The sequence below is a fragment of the Drosophila subpulchrella genome, chromosome 3L, assembly GCF_014743375.2.
Source record: "Drosophila subpulchrella strain 33 F10 #4 breed RU33 chromosome 3L, RU_Dsub_v1.1 Primary Assembly, whole genome shotgun sequence".
Classification (NCBI taxonomy): domain Eukaryota; kingdom Metazoa; phylum Arthropoda; class Insecta; order Diptera; family Drosophilidae; genus Drosophila; species Drosophila subpulchrella.
Genome location: NC_050612.1, coordinates 20,814,302 through 20,830,657, shown reverse-complemented (window position 1 = coordinate 20,830,657; position 16,356 = coordinate 20,814,302). Strand labels below are relative to the sequence as shown.

At 47.2% G+C, this 16,356-nt stretch overlaps 3 protein-coding genes across 8 annotated transcripts in view; 1 reads left to right on the top strand and 2 right to left on the bottom strand.

Annotated features, from left to right (window-relative positions):
- The window catches only part of LOC119554707 (DNA N6-methyl adenine demethylase), a 106,274-nt gene extending 96,995 nt beyond the window's left edge, over positions 1 to 9,279 (top strand). For all 6 annotated transcript variants that reach the window (XM_037865718.1, XM_037865717.1, XM_037865715.1 and 3 more), the window contains 5 exons: positions 692 to 3,311; positions 3,471 to 3,675; positions 3,745 to 3,908; positions 4,144 to 4,657; positions 5,065 to 9,279. In XM_037865718.1, coding sequence (XP_037721646.1) covers positions 692 to 3,311; positions 3,471 to 3,675; positions 3,745 to 3,908; positions 4,144 to 4,657; positions 5,065 to 7,831 — 6,270 coding nt within the window. In that variant the 3' untranslated portion in view covers positions 7,832 to 9,279. The remainder of the gene's footprint in view (positions 1 to 691; positions 3,312 to 3,470; positions 3,676 to 3,744; positions 3,909 to 4,143; positions 4,658 to 5,064) is intronic.
- Positions 9,280 to 9,416: 137 nt separating this feature from the next.
- Positions 9,417 to 14,425, bottom strand: LOC119554708 (N-acetylgalactosaminyltransferase 6). Its single transcript, XM_037865719.1, has 4 exons — positions 14,279 to 14,425; positions 13,154 to 13,905; positions 12,140 to 12,905; positions 9,417 to 11,522 (listed from the first exon to the last, which is right to left on the bottom strand). Exons 2-4 carry the CDS (start codon positions 13,726 to 13,728, stop codon positions 10,860 to 10,862), a joined length of 2,004 nt encoding a protein of 667 aa, XP_037721647.1. The 5' UTR covers positions 13,729 to 13,905; positions 14,279 to 14,425; the 3' UTR covers positions 9,417 to 10,859.
- Positions 14,426 to 14,708: 283 nt separating this feature from the next.
- Positions 14,709 to 15,910, bottom strand: LOC119553217 (28S ribosomal protein S35, mitochondrial). Its single transcript, XM_037863475.1, has 2 exons — positions 15,689 to 15,910; positions 14,709 to 15,621 (listed from the first exon to the last, which is right to left on the bottom strand). Exons 1-2 carry the CDS (start codon positions 15,810 to 15,812, stop codon positions 14,759 to 14,761), a joined length of 987 nt encoding a protein of 328 aa, XP_037719403.1. The 5' UTR covers positions 15,813 to 15,910; the 3' UTR covers positions 14,709 to 14,758.
- Between the last annotated feature and the right edge of the window lie 446 nt (positions 15,911 to 16,356).

Genomic DNA, 16,356 nt, shown 5'->3' with positions numbered 1-16,356 from the left:
TTTGGGGTCTGGAGTCCGCCACCAATTAGACTGAGCCTAATTAGGGCACACAAAATATGATTTATGACTGCTGGCCAATTCAGCCCGGCTTTGGGTACATAATTCATGTCAGTTTCTGAACTGTTTTTACGACCAAAATGTTTATTTATGAATGGTGTTGTAAAGGAATGGAGGTCTTAATGGCATTGAGCTGGGTATGGGCTAAGTCTAGAGTCTAGACCTGGATTTAATTAAAGGATATGGGATATGGGCTTAATAAGGTGGTTCAAATGTAACAGAAATTACTTGGGTAATAAATGATAGTTTAACAGAAATGCAATTTGTTTTTGAACATGCTAATTATATCATTATCTTGGCAACTTTTAGTTAGAGAGCGTTTTGGCCTTTATAATTAAAAGGTGTTATAGCCAGATTTATTGGAACTACATTCTTCGAACCCAATGCACATGTTGATGTATTGTATCTTATAGAGTAGTAATATAGATCTTTAAGTCTAAGGCAACGTTCAATCGATGTAATTATCAGATCATTTATGAACATTTTGAGCAATTGCAACCCTAGATAATTTGGTTTATATAATATTATATGATCGTATCCTTAAAATTCTTAAAAATATGTATGGTCTAGGGTTAAATCTTTGATAACTATTCTTTTCCAAGTACTAATTTAGGACTGTATCCCGTTTTTTCAGGCACCCATGGCCTTCTACCCCACATGGCAGGCGGATCCGTCGCAGGGCTGGCAGAACCAGTTCATCCAGCAGATACCACAGAACACACCGGCCATAACGTCGCTGAACTCGCTGGACTTCCAGACGCAGTCGTACGCGTATCCCTCGAACGGCTACGTCCAGTCGGGACTGGGATTCGATCCGAACTACGGGCGGTCGCCGTATGCGGCGCCAGTGCAGCGCTACGACTTCCAGAGTCAGCAGTTGTCCACGGCTCCGTCGGCCATCAACCAGGTGGGTCTGCAGAGTGTGGCGGGATTTGCCCCGAGCTACGCAGGACAGGTGTCCGCTGCTCCAGTGCCGCCGTCGCAGCAGCAACAGCAGCAGCAGCAGCAACAACAGCAGCAGCAACATCTGGGAGCGGACCTCAATAAGACGATGTCGTCGGGAAACGACACGCCTGGATATCCGCGGGTGAGCAGCGTGCCGCCGCGCTCACTCAACTGTAACGGGTATTCAGGCGATTACAGCGGTTCCCCAGCCAGCAACAGCAACAACAACAGCAACAGCAACCCCAGTAGCAACCCCAGCAACACCAGCAACAGCAATCCCCCGAATGCCAGCACAGTGGTCAGTGGTGGCACCACCACGCCAGCTCCACCACCCACTGTTGTGGCCCAGCCCGCCTCCTCGCCCATGCAGCCACCCATTCAGGCGGTGCCCCAGTCGCCCACGCGCAGCAACATGTTGCAGCAGCAGCAGCAGCAACATCAGTCGCCCACGGGCAATGGGCTGCAGCCCTATGTGGCACCCCAGCAGCAGCAGCAGCAGCAGCAACATCTCGCCTCGCCACCCATGCAGGATTGGAACTGGCAGCAGCAGCAGCAGCAACAGCAACAGCAGCAGCAATCTTTGGCTGCGGAGGGCTACCCCCAGGGTGAGAGACTCCATCTGAACACCCGCATCAAGTCGATGATCATGCGCAAGAGCGATCCCAAGGATCCGCCGCCGGACTTGCAGCAGCAACAGCAGCCTGTGCAACAGCAGGTGCAACAGCAGCAGCAGGCGGCGGTGCAGCAGCAGCAACAACAGACCGGTCATTTTTTATCGTATAGCCACCATCTCCGGCCCGAAGCGGCGCTGAGCGCCAACGGACCGAGCAGTGCCACGCCCACCCACCCACTGCCCAACCTGCAGCAGCAGCAGCAGGTGCAGCAGCAACAACAGCAGCAAGTGCAACAGCAGGTGCAACAACAGCAGCAACAGCAGGCGGTTGGTGGGTCAGTGGCTGCCGAGCCGATCGGAGGTGGTGGCGATCACATCTGGAAGCCGCACCACGCCAACTCGTTCAAGAAACCCAGCGTGGTTAGTGGCTATCCAGGAGGAGGAGCAGCAGTGGGCCAAGATGCCCAATTGCAGCTGCAGTTGCAGCAACACCAGCCAGGACAGCACACGACCATCAGCCACTCGGTGGAGCCACCGGTGGTGGTGCCACCACAACAACAGCAACAACAACAACATCCACCAGTTCCAACCGCTCAGCCCAAGAAGTCCAGGAGTCGCAGCAAAGCCAGCAGAGCAGCCGCCGCAGCAGCAGCAGCAGCGGAGGCAGCGGCGGAGATCGATCGGGATCGAAACTCCACGGATCCAGGAGGCGGTGGTCTCAAACCGCTGAGTGCCCACTATCCCCCGCATCCACATGCCGGACCCGGAGGACCACCTGGTCAGGACTACCACTCGCAGTACATAAAAACGGAGCCTGGCCTGCTGGGACCTCCGCAACCCAACAAAATGGAGGGTTACGAGCGGAACTATCAGAACTTTATCCAGTATGCGGATTTCTGCCAAAACGATGGTCAGGGACAGCCGGTGCAGCAACATCATGGTCACGGGCAGCAGGATTACGCCGGCTATCATCACAATTCCGCCTATTATGGCGCCGGAGCGAGTAGTTTTCAGCAGAATTTCCAGCAGAACTTTGTCCCCGGCTATCAGCACTCCACCTATGGAGGAAGGGGGAAACCCCCAGCCAATCAGATCCACGGACATGGTCAGAGTCTAATGGAACTGGACCGGAAGCCGGACACCAACAGCATTATACCACTGCCCACGAACTACGAGAAGGATATACCCGCCTATCCGATTCCGCCACATCGCTATGCCTTGGGACACGGAGCTCCGCCGCATTTGAGTCACCATGGGATGCTGGAGCCCAAGATCGAGGACATGGGAATGCTGGGACACGGCGGAGGATATACCTATTTGGGTGGTGAGGGAAAGCCCTTGAATAATGGCTTCTCCTGCTGCCGACAAGGGGGAACTCGTCCTCCCACCGCCGAGCACTTGAAGGATGGAACCTGCCTGGGACTGGGCATTCAGCCCAAAGAGGAACTCATCGACGAGGATGAGCTGATCGACACCCATGGCAATGGCCTCAAACCCCTGGTGGGAGTGGGCAAGGCCAAGGGTAAGCAGAAACCAGATGAAATCCCAGAGATTGTGGTCAAGCACGAGAAGATCAATCCCCTGTTCGACACCACGGATCGATTGGAGAAGGGCAACAAGACCGAGATTCCCGAGTGCGAGTGCTTCCAGTCAGACAAGAATCCTCCGGAACCGGGTACTTACTACACGCATCTAGGTGAGTCATCCATATCACTAAAATCGGAAAATAAGTATATTTAATTCAATTCTTATGAGGCTTAAAATTTATAATGGTGTTACTAATTTTTAGGAATTATTGTTGGTTACCAATAACTTCATTTAAAAATTCCCTAATTGTAATACATTTTATTTTCAGGCACGGCCTCTTCTCTCATGGATTTACGAAGAGAGTTCGAGGAGCGTTGCAACCTCACGGGTCGCCAGTTGAGGATCGAGAAGATTGTCTACACGGGCAAGGAGGGCAAGACCTCGCAAGGATGTCCGGTGGCCAAGTGGGTAATCCGAAGAGCTGATCTCGAAGAGAAGATTCTGGTGGTGGTCAAGAAACGACCGGGCCACAGGTAAGGCTTTACTATTACTTTTTAATTTCCTTCATGGTTTTATAACTTTTCTTTACTTACATTTTCCAGATGCATAGCTGCTTATATTGTAGTCTGCATGGTGGCCTGGGACGGAATGCCTCGCTTGGAGGCGGATAATGCCTACAAGAATCTGATCCCGAAGCTGAACAAGTACGGCCTGCCCACCACGCGAAGATGTGCCACCAATGAGAATCGCACCTGTGCCTGTCAAGGTATACATATTTTTTATATATAAAACTATATTTTCCAATTAAAGGAATCAATACAAAGTTCAGTTCAACTACAGCTACTACTTTATACTATGAATGGATTTCAGCAAAAGTGATCATAAGCCACTCCAAAGAAATCCATCCGTATTATAATATTAAATGTTCCATGCTTAACATTTTGTTACCTAATCTGTTCAACATCCAATAAATACTATATATGTATTTTAATCTTTATCAGGACTTGATCCGGAGTCGTCGGGTGCCTCGTACTCCTTCGGTTGCTCCTGGTCGATGTACTACAATGGCTGCAAGTATGCCCGCTCCAAGACGGTGAGGAAGTTCCGGTTGTCGGTGAAGAGCGAGGAGGCGGCCATCGAGGACCACATGAACCTGATCGCCACCCTGTTGGCTCCGGTCTTCAAGCAGGTGTGTCCGCGATCCTACGACAACCAGACGAAGTACGAGCACGAGGCCAGCGATTGTCGCTTGGGTCTGGAGCCCGGCAAACCCTTCTCCGGAGTCACCGCCTGCCTGGACTTCTGCGCCCACTCGCACAGGGATCTGCACAACATGCAGGATGGCTGCACGGTCCATGTGGCTCTGCTGAAGCCCGGCAACCGGGACACCCGCCTCCCAGACGACGAGCAGTTCCACGTCCTGCCGCTCTACACGATGGACGGCACGGACGAGTTCGAGAGTGTCGAGGGTCAGAGGGACAAGCACCGCACCGGGGCGGTGCAAATGCTGGACAAGTGAGTGTACCGTTGAGTTTTGAGCAGCAGCTCCCAGGCACTTGGAAATGAAATCGACCTTAAAAGGGGGAAATCGTCCTTAAAAACATTTTTAAAATTTGCTGAATTTTACGATTTTTAAATCTATATATCTAAATCTCGGGTTCAAATTTAGAGAATCAAAACAGAACCTTAAATAGTAAAGTTAGAGCATTCATACCTTAGAAAGGATTTTTCCTTAAGTAATCTCAATTAAAAGATCCGAAACTAGAACCAACGTATATATTTTCGTTTAAACCTTTTAAAATATGGAATTGGCATATGTTTTTTTAACGAGTTCCCTCATTTTACCTCGATTTTTGTTCCGAGTGTATTTATTTCCGAACTATGCTAATATATACTCCCAACTTTTCAACCCAATTCCACAGATTCCCCTGCGAAGTACGCGTGCGATCAACACCTTTGATACCCTGCAGAAGGCATGGCAAGAAACGAAAGGATGGCGACGATGCGGTGCCACCCGACGGAGATCAGGACGCGGTCGGGGATGCCAATAGCCAGAGCAGCTCCAGCAATGGAGCCCAGTCCCAGACGCAGGCCAACAACCAGCAGAGTAGTCCGCCAGCCCTGGGAACGGCGCACATCAAGAAGGAAAACGGCAGTGGGGGAGGAGGAGTGGCAGCCAATGGAGCGGGTGGCAAGTCAAAGGGCAAGGGAAAGTCCAACCAGTCCAACAACTCCAGTGCTTCCACGCCGGGATCAGCGCCTCCGTCGACGCCCTCGCCCAGATGTCAGACTCCCGTGACGAACAATCCCAGTCCGGCGGGCAGTGCTTTCAGTACGCCACCAGTCCATGGCTCCAATGCCAATTCCCAGAGCAATGGTGGCCAGGCAGCGGGTACGGGCAATCAACCCGGACAGCTGATGAGCTCCAACTCCAGCCTAATGAACATGGCCACCATGATCGACACGTTCACGGATGCCCAACTGCAGTCCAACCAGATCTCAAGCACTGTCCTGGATTCGCCGTACTCCTATGACTACCAGACGGGCTCCTACATAGACTCCAGGAACTACTATGGCCAGTGGCCAACGCCCCATGCTGCGATGGGTATGCAGGCGCAGGTGGGACCAGGAGGACCAGGAGGAGGTGGAGCAGGAGGTCCTGGGGGAGCGGCGGTGGCCGGAGTGCCACCACTGACACCGACCACGCCCACGGCTCAGCCACAACTGGGCGTGCCACCGGCTACCTCTGTGCCCGGCGGAACCACCACTGGAGCAGGGGCGCCCGGAGCACTTCCGCCCACAGCTCCTCCTTCGGTTACTCCCACCCAACTGGAGACGAGCAATGGCTATGGACCGGGGAGCTATCAAACCCTGGTCAGTAATCCCGCCTCGAATCTAGCCAATCCCGTTGGCGTGACCACTGAGGTGCAGCAGCAACATCAGCAAGCCCAACAGCAACAGGCAGCCCTAACGGGAGGATCCCTACCCGGTGGTCTGCCCGCGGTGGGCGGAGGAGTAGCACCCGGTGACCTCAAGAGCCGGCTGGTCAGCGGCGAGGAGAACCCGGACTCCACCACCCTGGTGAACCACCATCATCACCATCACAATCTCACGGAGAGCAAACTAACCGCCCTGACGGCCATGCAACCGATGACGAACCTCGCGCCGCTGACCACCTCGCATCATCATCCGCAGGAGGGATTCGTGAAGCCGAAGCCACCGCCCAGCGACTATACGGCCCAGTATACGGCTCAGTATCCGAATAACTACCAGATGTACCCGCCTCCACCGCCGCCGCCACATTCGGCGTACTCCGCCTACGATGCCTATCAGAACATGAACTACAACTATGGGTATCACCAGGCGTACTCACCCTACGGCATGTATCCCCAGCAGACGCCTCCGCCCACGCCTCCTCCACCATCGCCCAATTGGAATATGTATGGTCACCATCAGACGGGGTCCGTCAACTCCGGTTACGGTGGTGCCAATCCTGCAGCGGGAGCGGGCTCCCTGATAGCCACCCATGGTGCAGCGGCGCCTGCGGGCGTGGGCATCCAGAAACCCATAATTCCAATGCCAGGACCACTGCATCATCAGCAGCAGCAGGTGTTGCAGCAACAACAGCAACAGCAGCAGCAGCAGCAGCAGGCGCAACAGGTGCAACAGCAGCAGCAGGAAGCGCCACAAACGATATTACCCGACCTGAGTAATGGCCAAACCACCTCCGATACAGTAGCCACACCCACGCCCACTGGCGAATCCTCTAGCAACGATGCCGGATCAGGCAATCCCGCTGGTAACCAAACACCCACTGGCGGAGCAAGTGCAGCATCCACGGCACCGCCTGCTGCCTCGCCGGGAAGCACGAATACCAGCAAAATCGAACCTATTGGCGAGGTGGCAGAGATCAATGAGAACATCGAGGCCTTCCAGGATCCCCAAATGGGCGGCGTGGCCATTGCCCTGAATCACGGGAGTGTCCTGATCGAGTGTGCCAAACATGAGATGCACGCCACGACGGCGGTGCGAAGGCCAGACCGTCATCATCCCACGCGGATGACCCTGATCTTTTACCAGCACCGGAATCTCAATCGGTGTCGCCATGGCATAGATGAGTGGGAGGAGAAGATGCGGGTGAAGAAGATCAACACGGATCTGGACAACAAAGCCAAAGAGGAACGCGAGCGACTGATTAAGAAGGCGGCTGGCGAGGATCTGGACGATCTGGATGAGGATGCCCTCATGGACGACCCGCCGCCCATTAAGAAGGAGTCCGCCGCCAATGGCCAGCAGCTGAAGAACGGGGCCAGCGGCAGTAAAAAGAAGAAGAGCAGTGATTCCAAAAAATCCCAGAATGCCAGCGAGCAGTCAAAAAACGAGAAGGTTGCCCTCCACGCACCAACACTGACGACCACGTCGTGGACGACCCTGTTCCCCATGCATCCGTGCGTGGTTTCGGGGAAATATCCGGAGGGCAATAGCAGTCCGACCTCGTCCACGAACAACGCGCCCAACGGTGGTGGTTGCCCCGCCCAACAGCAGCAGCAGCAGCAGCCGCCTCCGCCTGGCAGTGGGCTCACCCACACCCACCCTCCGCCGGGCACGCCCACTGGCGCCGGAGCAGCGCCACCGCCCACTCCGCAACAGCAGCAGCAGCAGCCGCTGCCGCAGCAGCAGCAGACCTGAATCTCTTCAGGCTGAGGGGCTACTACTGGTAACAGACCGCCGGAACCCGCTGGATAGCCCTTATCTTAAGCACCCACACAAATCAGCCCTGTTCCGGATTTCACATGCGATGGGATTAGGTGGCTCGGAAAGTAGTAAATGGATTGTATTCCAAAACAAATTCAAAAATGATTTGGGAAGAATAAATATTGAACTATTACCCCTAAAAGGGTTTTGAAATTTAAAAACCTTTTCCAAAAATTTTAGTAGTCTTTTAAAAGAAAAATTTTGTAATTTAGGTAATCCAGATATTTTTGAAATTACTTTTTTAAATAATTTCAAACACAGTTCTCCCAAAAAGCTAGATTGAAAACCAAAAAATTTGAAAATTTTTTAATGTGTAGGTTGTATTTCGAAGTTATCGAACTCTAACAAGAGAAGAACCAAACCAAAAATTTAAGCAACTTCAAGAAATTCTAACAGATCATAAGGCCTAACAAAAACATAACCAATCCATTAAACAAATTATGAATCCACCCATGTAAATCAAAGTGAAATCAAAGAACAGGGTTGTATGACTGAAAATTCACTCAAAGCAAAGAAAAGAAACGGAGACAGAAGAATTAATTATTTTTGTAAATGCGTTTGATTTCGTGTGCCATAGGAGGAGAGTATGAAAACTCCCCGGAAAAAGGAGTTGCAGTTAAAAAAAAAAGTACAGTTGACGCTGCCAGGCCAGAGTTGTCACCATTCCACAAAAAAAGAACACCCAGATACATCACACTTTTCACTCAGCAAAAAACCAACCACAAAAATAACAAGTTTCTAAACTGATAATGCAGTTAGTTTAAAATCAACTATTAACTTTAGTTTCTTAAGAGCCAGCAACAAAACAATTTCTGTTAAATGAGTTATTTTTTAAAGACAAGAAAAATGCAAACTACAGAACAACAACAAAAACGAATACTACTAAAACAAAAACTAAATAAAGAAATTTTTGCTTAGAAACAAAAAGTCATATTAAGAGTTAGTGGAAGTTGAAAAAAGAAAGATCATTGCCAAAAGTACAAATAAACCATTTTTTAACAAGCAACTAGAAAAACGTAAAGAATTTCGCAAGACAACAAAAGAAAATAGTTGGTAACAGAGGAAAACAGTTTTTACAAAAGAACTACACTACACTACAAGAGTTTTAAATTTAGTTAAATACCCCGTTTTTCCAACAATTTGACTGTCCTTTGGGATTGGCTCGAAATTGAGTGGCAGTGCCAAACGAATTTAAATTGTATAAAAGGGCAAATGAGGAATTTCTCTCAGGTTTACCAAGAACACTGAAAGAAATTTCCCATATGCTCAGCTGATTTACCGTTAAACCAGACCACAAGCAAAACAGTTGAAAATGGTGCGAGCAGGACAACTAGAACTACAACTAGAGAAGATTTGAATATTTTTGAGCAAGTGAGAAAGAGACAAGCAGAGCGGCACACGCTCGGTGAGAAAGAGACGAACCGATGGAAATGTAAGGCAGCAAGACATTTTTTAAACTTTAATCATAATTTAAACTAAGTTTAAGCAACACACACACACACACACATGCAACACAAACGAAGGTTAAATATATTTATTTATGCGCAAATCGACGGCAAATAAGGGGTTAATTCTAGTTATTATTATTTCTGCAAGATTTAGTTTGAAAAACCCAAAAAGACTCGAAACCAATCAAGTATTAAGCACTAAACAACCAACAACTAATACTAAACTTATTTGCCTAACCATTTGTAATTGTTGTATAAAACTCAATTAATAATTTGCATCCATCCAAAAGTTAAAATAAAAATTAAAGATTAGAATGCAAATGTGGCAGCGCAACTGAATTTCAAATCAAATTAGTCTACATATAAATATATTTTGCACAAAACAAAAATAAAAAACAATTTAAAACAAGGAAAGGATAAGCAAAAACGGTTATTGATAATACGATTTTTAATTTGACGAACGGACATATAGATCGTATGTAAACTGTACGTAATGTAATGTAAATGTAAGGCAGCGAAGAAGACTTTTGAGCAACAAGAAAAAACATGTTTTGATAAATATTTAAATGTTTATATAAATATATATATATATTAATATAACTTATGATAATTGATTAACTGATTACGCAAGCCAACAACTATTATAGTTTGTAAATGCTTTTTTATCATTTTCAAATAAAAGCAAATCCTTTGCCATCATTAAGTTACACACCCCAAACCGACTTTTGAGTTTCGCGGGGCGCCCGGCGTGCACCTTATATATAAACTATACGTATTGGCATATGATAAAGCAGAAACAAAAACCAATTAACACTGAGCAGCATAAGTAATAAGCGGAAATCAGAAATTAGAAATCAGAAAAGAGAACAATGATAGCGCACCTGATTTAGCGAGTTTCAGGTGCGAAATCTGCGAGAGATACGATATTGCGATGATACATACATATTGTAAAACGATACACACAACCGAGAACGTATATACAGATTGTGAAGCACGAAGGTCGATGGATGAGAAAAAACATAAATTATATTTATTTAAAGTACGCGCATGGAAAGCAACCAGATATTAATATTAAATAAAACGAAAACAAAGTTAAAATCGCCATACTGATTATTTCTTTTACGGTTTATAAATGGGTTCGTGGGGGTAATACTTCAATAAAGTATGTAACTAGCCCAATGTTATTTTAAAAATGATTGGAATACAAATTTTTTGTATTACAAAACCTAAGACGTTCACTATAAATTTTCCTTTAATAAATTGTTTACTCAGAACTTTGCTTAAAACCAAACAAAATTCCAAGACTTCGTCACAAATCATGTTTGTCGCAAATGGAATTACTTTGAGATGCACTATTTATAAAGATACATTTAAAGTCCCTAATATTGCTATGGAAATGTGCGCTTGAGTCGGGGTAAATTTTAAATTGGCCCAATGGCCATACAACCTATCTAGCCTAGTTATTTACATCGAAGCTTTTTAAGTACATGGCAAGTGATATCGCTGTGCAGCGGTTAAAGGCTGAGGACGAGGTCCTGGGAGTAGTTGTCCAGCGCGGTTTGGTTGAAGGAGCCAAAGTTCCACTGCTGGAAGCGATTGCTTGGGTCGCATTTGTTGGCCACCACCTCCTGCGAGAAGGGCAGCAGCTCCAGGCATCTCCTGCCCTCCGTGCCGTGCTTGAGCAGCTTCTTGTGGTAGTCGTAGTACCAGTACTGGTTGCCACCCTGGTTGTGGCAATCCCAAAGCCAAACGGGCGCATTGGCATCCCAGATCTGGATGTCAAGGCACTCCTTCTTTCGCCGCAGCCGCAAGTCTCGTTTCCAGCTCAGCTCCCAGAATTGCGTTTTCTGCGGTATCTTTATATCGTTGGCACACGCGTACATGCCCATCTTGTTGTGTTTCTTTCTGCCCATCGTGTCCAGGCAAAGGTTCTTGTTCCCCACATTCTGAATGGCGCCCAGAGCGTATGCCGGCGGATCTATTGGCGGATAGGTCTTCATCAAATCGAAAGCCACCTCCTCCATGAACCACTTGAAGGACTTGCACTTCAGCTTGGTGCGGATTGCCTTCTGCGCGGTCAGATCTCCAGGGTCCACACTCTCGTAAAGTCCATCGCCGTGGCTGTACAGGTAGTTCTTGTACTCGTCCATCCAAACCTCAGCCACGCGTTTGTAGTTCTGCAAAATTATCAAGGTTTTATTATTTAATAGATTTGTGCTATATAAATTATAGTTCTTTATAAAAACGATCTATAGAAACCTCAAACCGCAATGGTTGTCATGGCTTGAATTAACTATAAAACATGATAAGGAATCCGGCTTTGTTAAAAATAACTTTTAAAAGCGGAGTGTCAAGTTTGTTGACCCAAATGTTCAAAAGTAAACATTACTAACAAATATGCATATTTCAACAAGATTATATTGGCGTAAATATCTGTATATGTATTTAGCAGTAATACGTTAAATTTCCATGTTAAAAATGTTTTAAATTTTGCAAGTTGAAGACTTTAAGCTATCTATTTATGGGAATAGGAACTGATAAAAGCCATGTTTACAGGCCAACGCACTTTAATAGGGCCCGTAATAAAAAGAGGGAACTGGTTTCTCTGGCAAAAGCTAGACTATTGCGCGCGACTCTTCATGCTGACTATAAATATATTGCTTATTTACAAGAACGGGGCTTTTATTATCTTTATATATTTTAACCACGTGTATGTTTCCCGTTGATCCCTCTTTTTAATGACCCTTTTAAATGGGGTTTTTGATTGGTTTTGATTCTCTATAGATCAACTCACCTTGTGCAGATAGTCGCCCTTCCTTGGACTCGGCTGATGGTTGCGAGGTCCCCGATATATATGACCAATGCGAGAGCAGGGAGCATCATACATCTCGCCGCCGCACATCCAGATCTTAAAGCTTAGCTCGTACTGCTCGCCGCCCCAGATGTCCAGACCCTCATCGTAGCCGCCCAGTTCCCAGAAGAACTCCGAAGAAATGGCAAAGAGACCGCCAGCCATTACAGGGCTCTTAAATGGATCGGCGGGGTGATTAAGATCCTCCTCCAACAGGGGCAACCGCTTGTAGTAGAATTCCCAGTCGAAGCCACCCCGGGCTCCTTCATCCTGCGCCCGGTAATTGAAGTTGGAGTGATCAATCACATCGATAAAGGGACACACCGCCGTCCTCTTGTTCAGGGCAATGGGTTCCAACAGCGGTGGCAACCAGTTGTAGTTGGCCTCCACGTGCGAGTCCAGGAAGATGAGCACCTCGGCAGTGGCATTCCTTGCTCCAGCCGCTCGGGCTCCTATCAGACCCGTGCGCTTTGGCAATCTCACCACGCGGACCCACTTGAAGTGTTCCGCAATGTAGGTTTCCAGATCGTGACCCAAATACTCTCGGTCGCTGTGATCGTCCACCAGAATTATTTCCTTGAGCAGCTCCGGCGGCGAGCGGTTAATCAGGCTGTGAACTGAGCGCATCAGCACGCTCAAGTATTCGTTGTAGAAAATGATGATTACACTGACAGTGGGTAACTTGGCGACATACTCCTTCTTGCGACAGCTATAAAATATATATAAATAAATGCAAGGTTATTTTTAGATCTTCCAAAGTGATATAAAACAATAAACAATTAAATAACAAATATCCACGAGGCTCTTATCGAATTATTATCACAATAAACGTGATGTGTGATAAGCTTTTCCTCACATAATAAGAAAGCTACATCAATGGATACAGATTATTGGGCAACCACAGCCTTATCACAGCTACTACGTTCCCCAAAAATATGTGATTTATGACAAACTTACAGAGGGTGGCGGATGTCGGGCAGGGAACGGTTGACCGATATGGAGTCCGAAAGCAGGGCATTAAATCCATTTTCCAGGGACATTTGTTTCTCTAAATCCCGCTGGGATTCATCGTCCAGCGAGGCGGCCTTTCCCTTCTCCCCGAGACCCACTCGTTTGGCGTCCTTTTGCATGGCCGTGTAGTCGTGCCAATCTTTCTTCACCGACGCATCGGCTGGCGGAGCCATCTGCAGCTCCTCCTGGGGCTGCTGCCCAGGTTCATCGTTCGCCGGCCGGGGATTGTGGACATCCTGATCGTCTGGCTCCGGTTCATCGACCTTCTGCAGCTCAGGATCCTCTTCAAAGTCGGGTTCCGGTTGTTTTCTAGGCTCTGGTTGTCTAATAGCTGGCAGCCTTGCCTGAATATCGCCGGAAAGGCCAGCCTTTTCGGGCATAGGTTCCACGCCTCCATGATGGACGGGTTTATTGGTATACGGGCTGGAGGAGATCCAACTGGTTATCAGTATAAAGAGTGTCAGAGAGACCAACAGAAGCAGCGAGGCCTTCACTATCCATTTGAGATTGGGTCGCCGCATATTTGCCGGAAATCCGTGGCTACGTGTCCGCTCTACGGGTGTCTATGTGAACCATTAAAAGTGGTACAATGCCGCGGAATACTGGTGATAATAGATTGTTAGCTCAGGTGTTTTGCGGTGTTTGCTGGGTTGTCTTTCATCTAGCGCTGCAACGTGGTTTTCCCTCAAGAACCTTGCCTACGACAAAAAGAAAAGAAAAATACAGAAACGTAAGCACATATATATCTTTTTAAGTGGCACATAAGAAAAGAACCAAAAGATAAGGGAAACATTTTCCCCGAATTGAAAGTTGAGATAAAAGAAATTACACATGTATGTATATGGTAGAAGAACTTCCGCTGGATATTTACATTATCTCGCATATATATTAAAGATTTACAATACACGATTCAAGAATTAAGAGTATTACAGCTTTTAATTTACCAATAAGTCTCCTGTATTTGTTTATAAATCACGATTTTATGACTTTTAATCAGGTGAAACGTCATCAGCAGGTGAATTCTTATCAGGTGTTTTCATGTTTTTCTTGTAAGCTTACACTTATTCTCACCTGGTGAAAAGTATTACCCACTCAAACATCCATCCGATCTGGGTTGAACAAACTAATAACTATTAATTAGCATAGCAAAACAAAAGGTTGCTTCCACGTCCGCGGAAATTTGGTTTTTTTTGGCAGTTCTGGCGCTGTTCTAATGCCGTTCGCATGGAAACGCCTTCACCAGCCGCAAAAACAGCTGTTCGAACATTCACCCAGAAGAAAGGGCGCCGTGTTAGGGGGGTTTCACCTTAAAATTTAAAATGATCAATAGTTATATAGTTATATTAAATCTTAGGAAAGAATTATATATCGTCCAACGAATTTTTGGACTTACTTAAAAATTTTCTATTATAATCTAATATCCAAAAACATGATTATGATAGCAATTAAAATACCTTTATGTGGTAGTAAAAAGAAATAAACGCTAATGCGTCTTACAAAATTGACGTTCTTTTACTAACATCTCTTTTTATTGGTTTCAACAACTGATCTCTAGGCAATGTTCAACATTTTCTTGACCTCCTCCTTGTATTTCCCCAAGTTGTACTCGTTTTCCCCCTCGTTTATCAGTTGCTCCACACAATTGGCATACGATTTACTGGGGGCCACCTTGGGAGCACCCTCTTTGGCGTTCCAGTTGAGGATTCCCTCGGCGGAGAGCTTGGACTGGTTCCTCTCAAACAGATAGACCTCCATGTCGGCCTCCGATTTGGTTGCCTCCCAGGGCTCGGTGACGAAGGATTCGTGGTAGCAAGCGGTGAGTAAATACAGAGCGTAGTCGTAGTTCTGCTTCTTTTGCGGACACCGATCCGTGACGAAGGTGAGGATGTCCGTGTCCTTGTTGTAACGATCGCCCACCAGACGCAGGAACTTATCCCGGGCATGCGAGTCGAACTTAAGATCAGAGAGCTTCAGGGAAATGGTGACCCGCCTGGCCTCCGGATTTCTGATCGTGGGCAAACTGTGACAAAAGTCCGTGGTGGTGACCTCCACGGGGAAGTGGCGCTGCCACTTGGCCTCCGTTTCCAGACCCTTTGGCCATGGCGTGCAGAATCTCTTGATGGCCTCGCATTGCTGCCGAATGGCCGGTGGCGTCAAGTGCAAAAAGTTGGGTATCTTCATCAGCTCAGCGTTGGCGAATTTCGACGGGGCCGCTGCACCGCGTTCCGTGAATCCCTGGCGGAGTGGCAGTGGCACACTGGCCGGGTGAAAGGAGCGTGGTCCGGGCCAAACGGCCGTCCAATCCTGATCCACAGCCATGCGTCCTGTGCGCGGTGGTGTGATGGGATCCCTGCGCACCTGCTGGCGTCGCTGGAACTGCTGCTTCACCGTCCGCAAACTGAGCACCCGGAATTCTATACCCGGAACGTGAAGATATATCCATTAATGTCTGTATTTTCTGAGGAACACCCCATTGTTTACCTTCATCGTCTTCCACTTCTGGCTGCTGCTGCTGCTCTTGGTTGGAAAAAACGCGAATACTGCTTTGGGCCGCTTGTTTTTTGAGTGGCAGGCGCTCCCACAAGCGAGTCAAACCGGCAGACATGGTTTTGCACTTTGATTTCTACTTACAAATATATTTTTTATTAAAAAATCAAGCAAATTATGCGGCTTTTACGTAAACCATGCGCCAGCTAACTGATATTCGCCCCGAACAGCAAACACATCAGATGTTCGCAAAGATGCCATTCACACATGACGATTTATAGGTTAGTCGAAGATCCCGCTAAATAATAACGGTTGAAAATCATTTGAATCTTTAAAAATATAGAATCTTAAATTTTATTTTTAAGAAATACTGTAGTTAGCTAGGTTTTTAAATTAAAAAAAATGTCTTTTGACTTATAATGGTGTCCGTTGACACAATGAACTGTACGGCGATTATTTGAAGTTTTTTGCACGTCTGGAAATTTAATACTCGACTATCTGTCTCAATCACAGGGGACTTAGGATTTCCCACTGAACTAACACTGAGTTCCTAAGAAACAATCTCGACAATCTAATAAATTCATTTCATTTTTATAAATAACTCACACACTTGGGGCCAACGTCCATTTCCAAGATATCCTACATATTTATGCTTCTAGAGC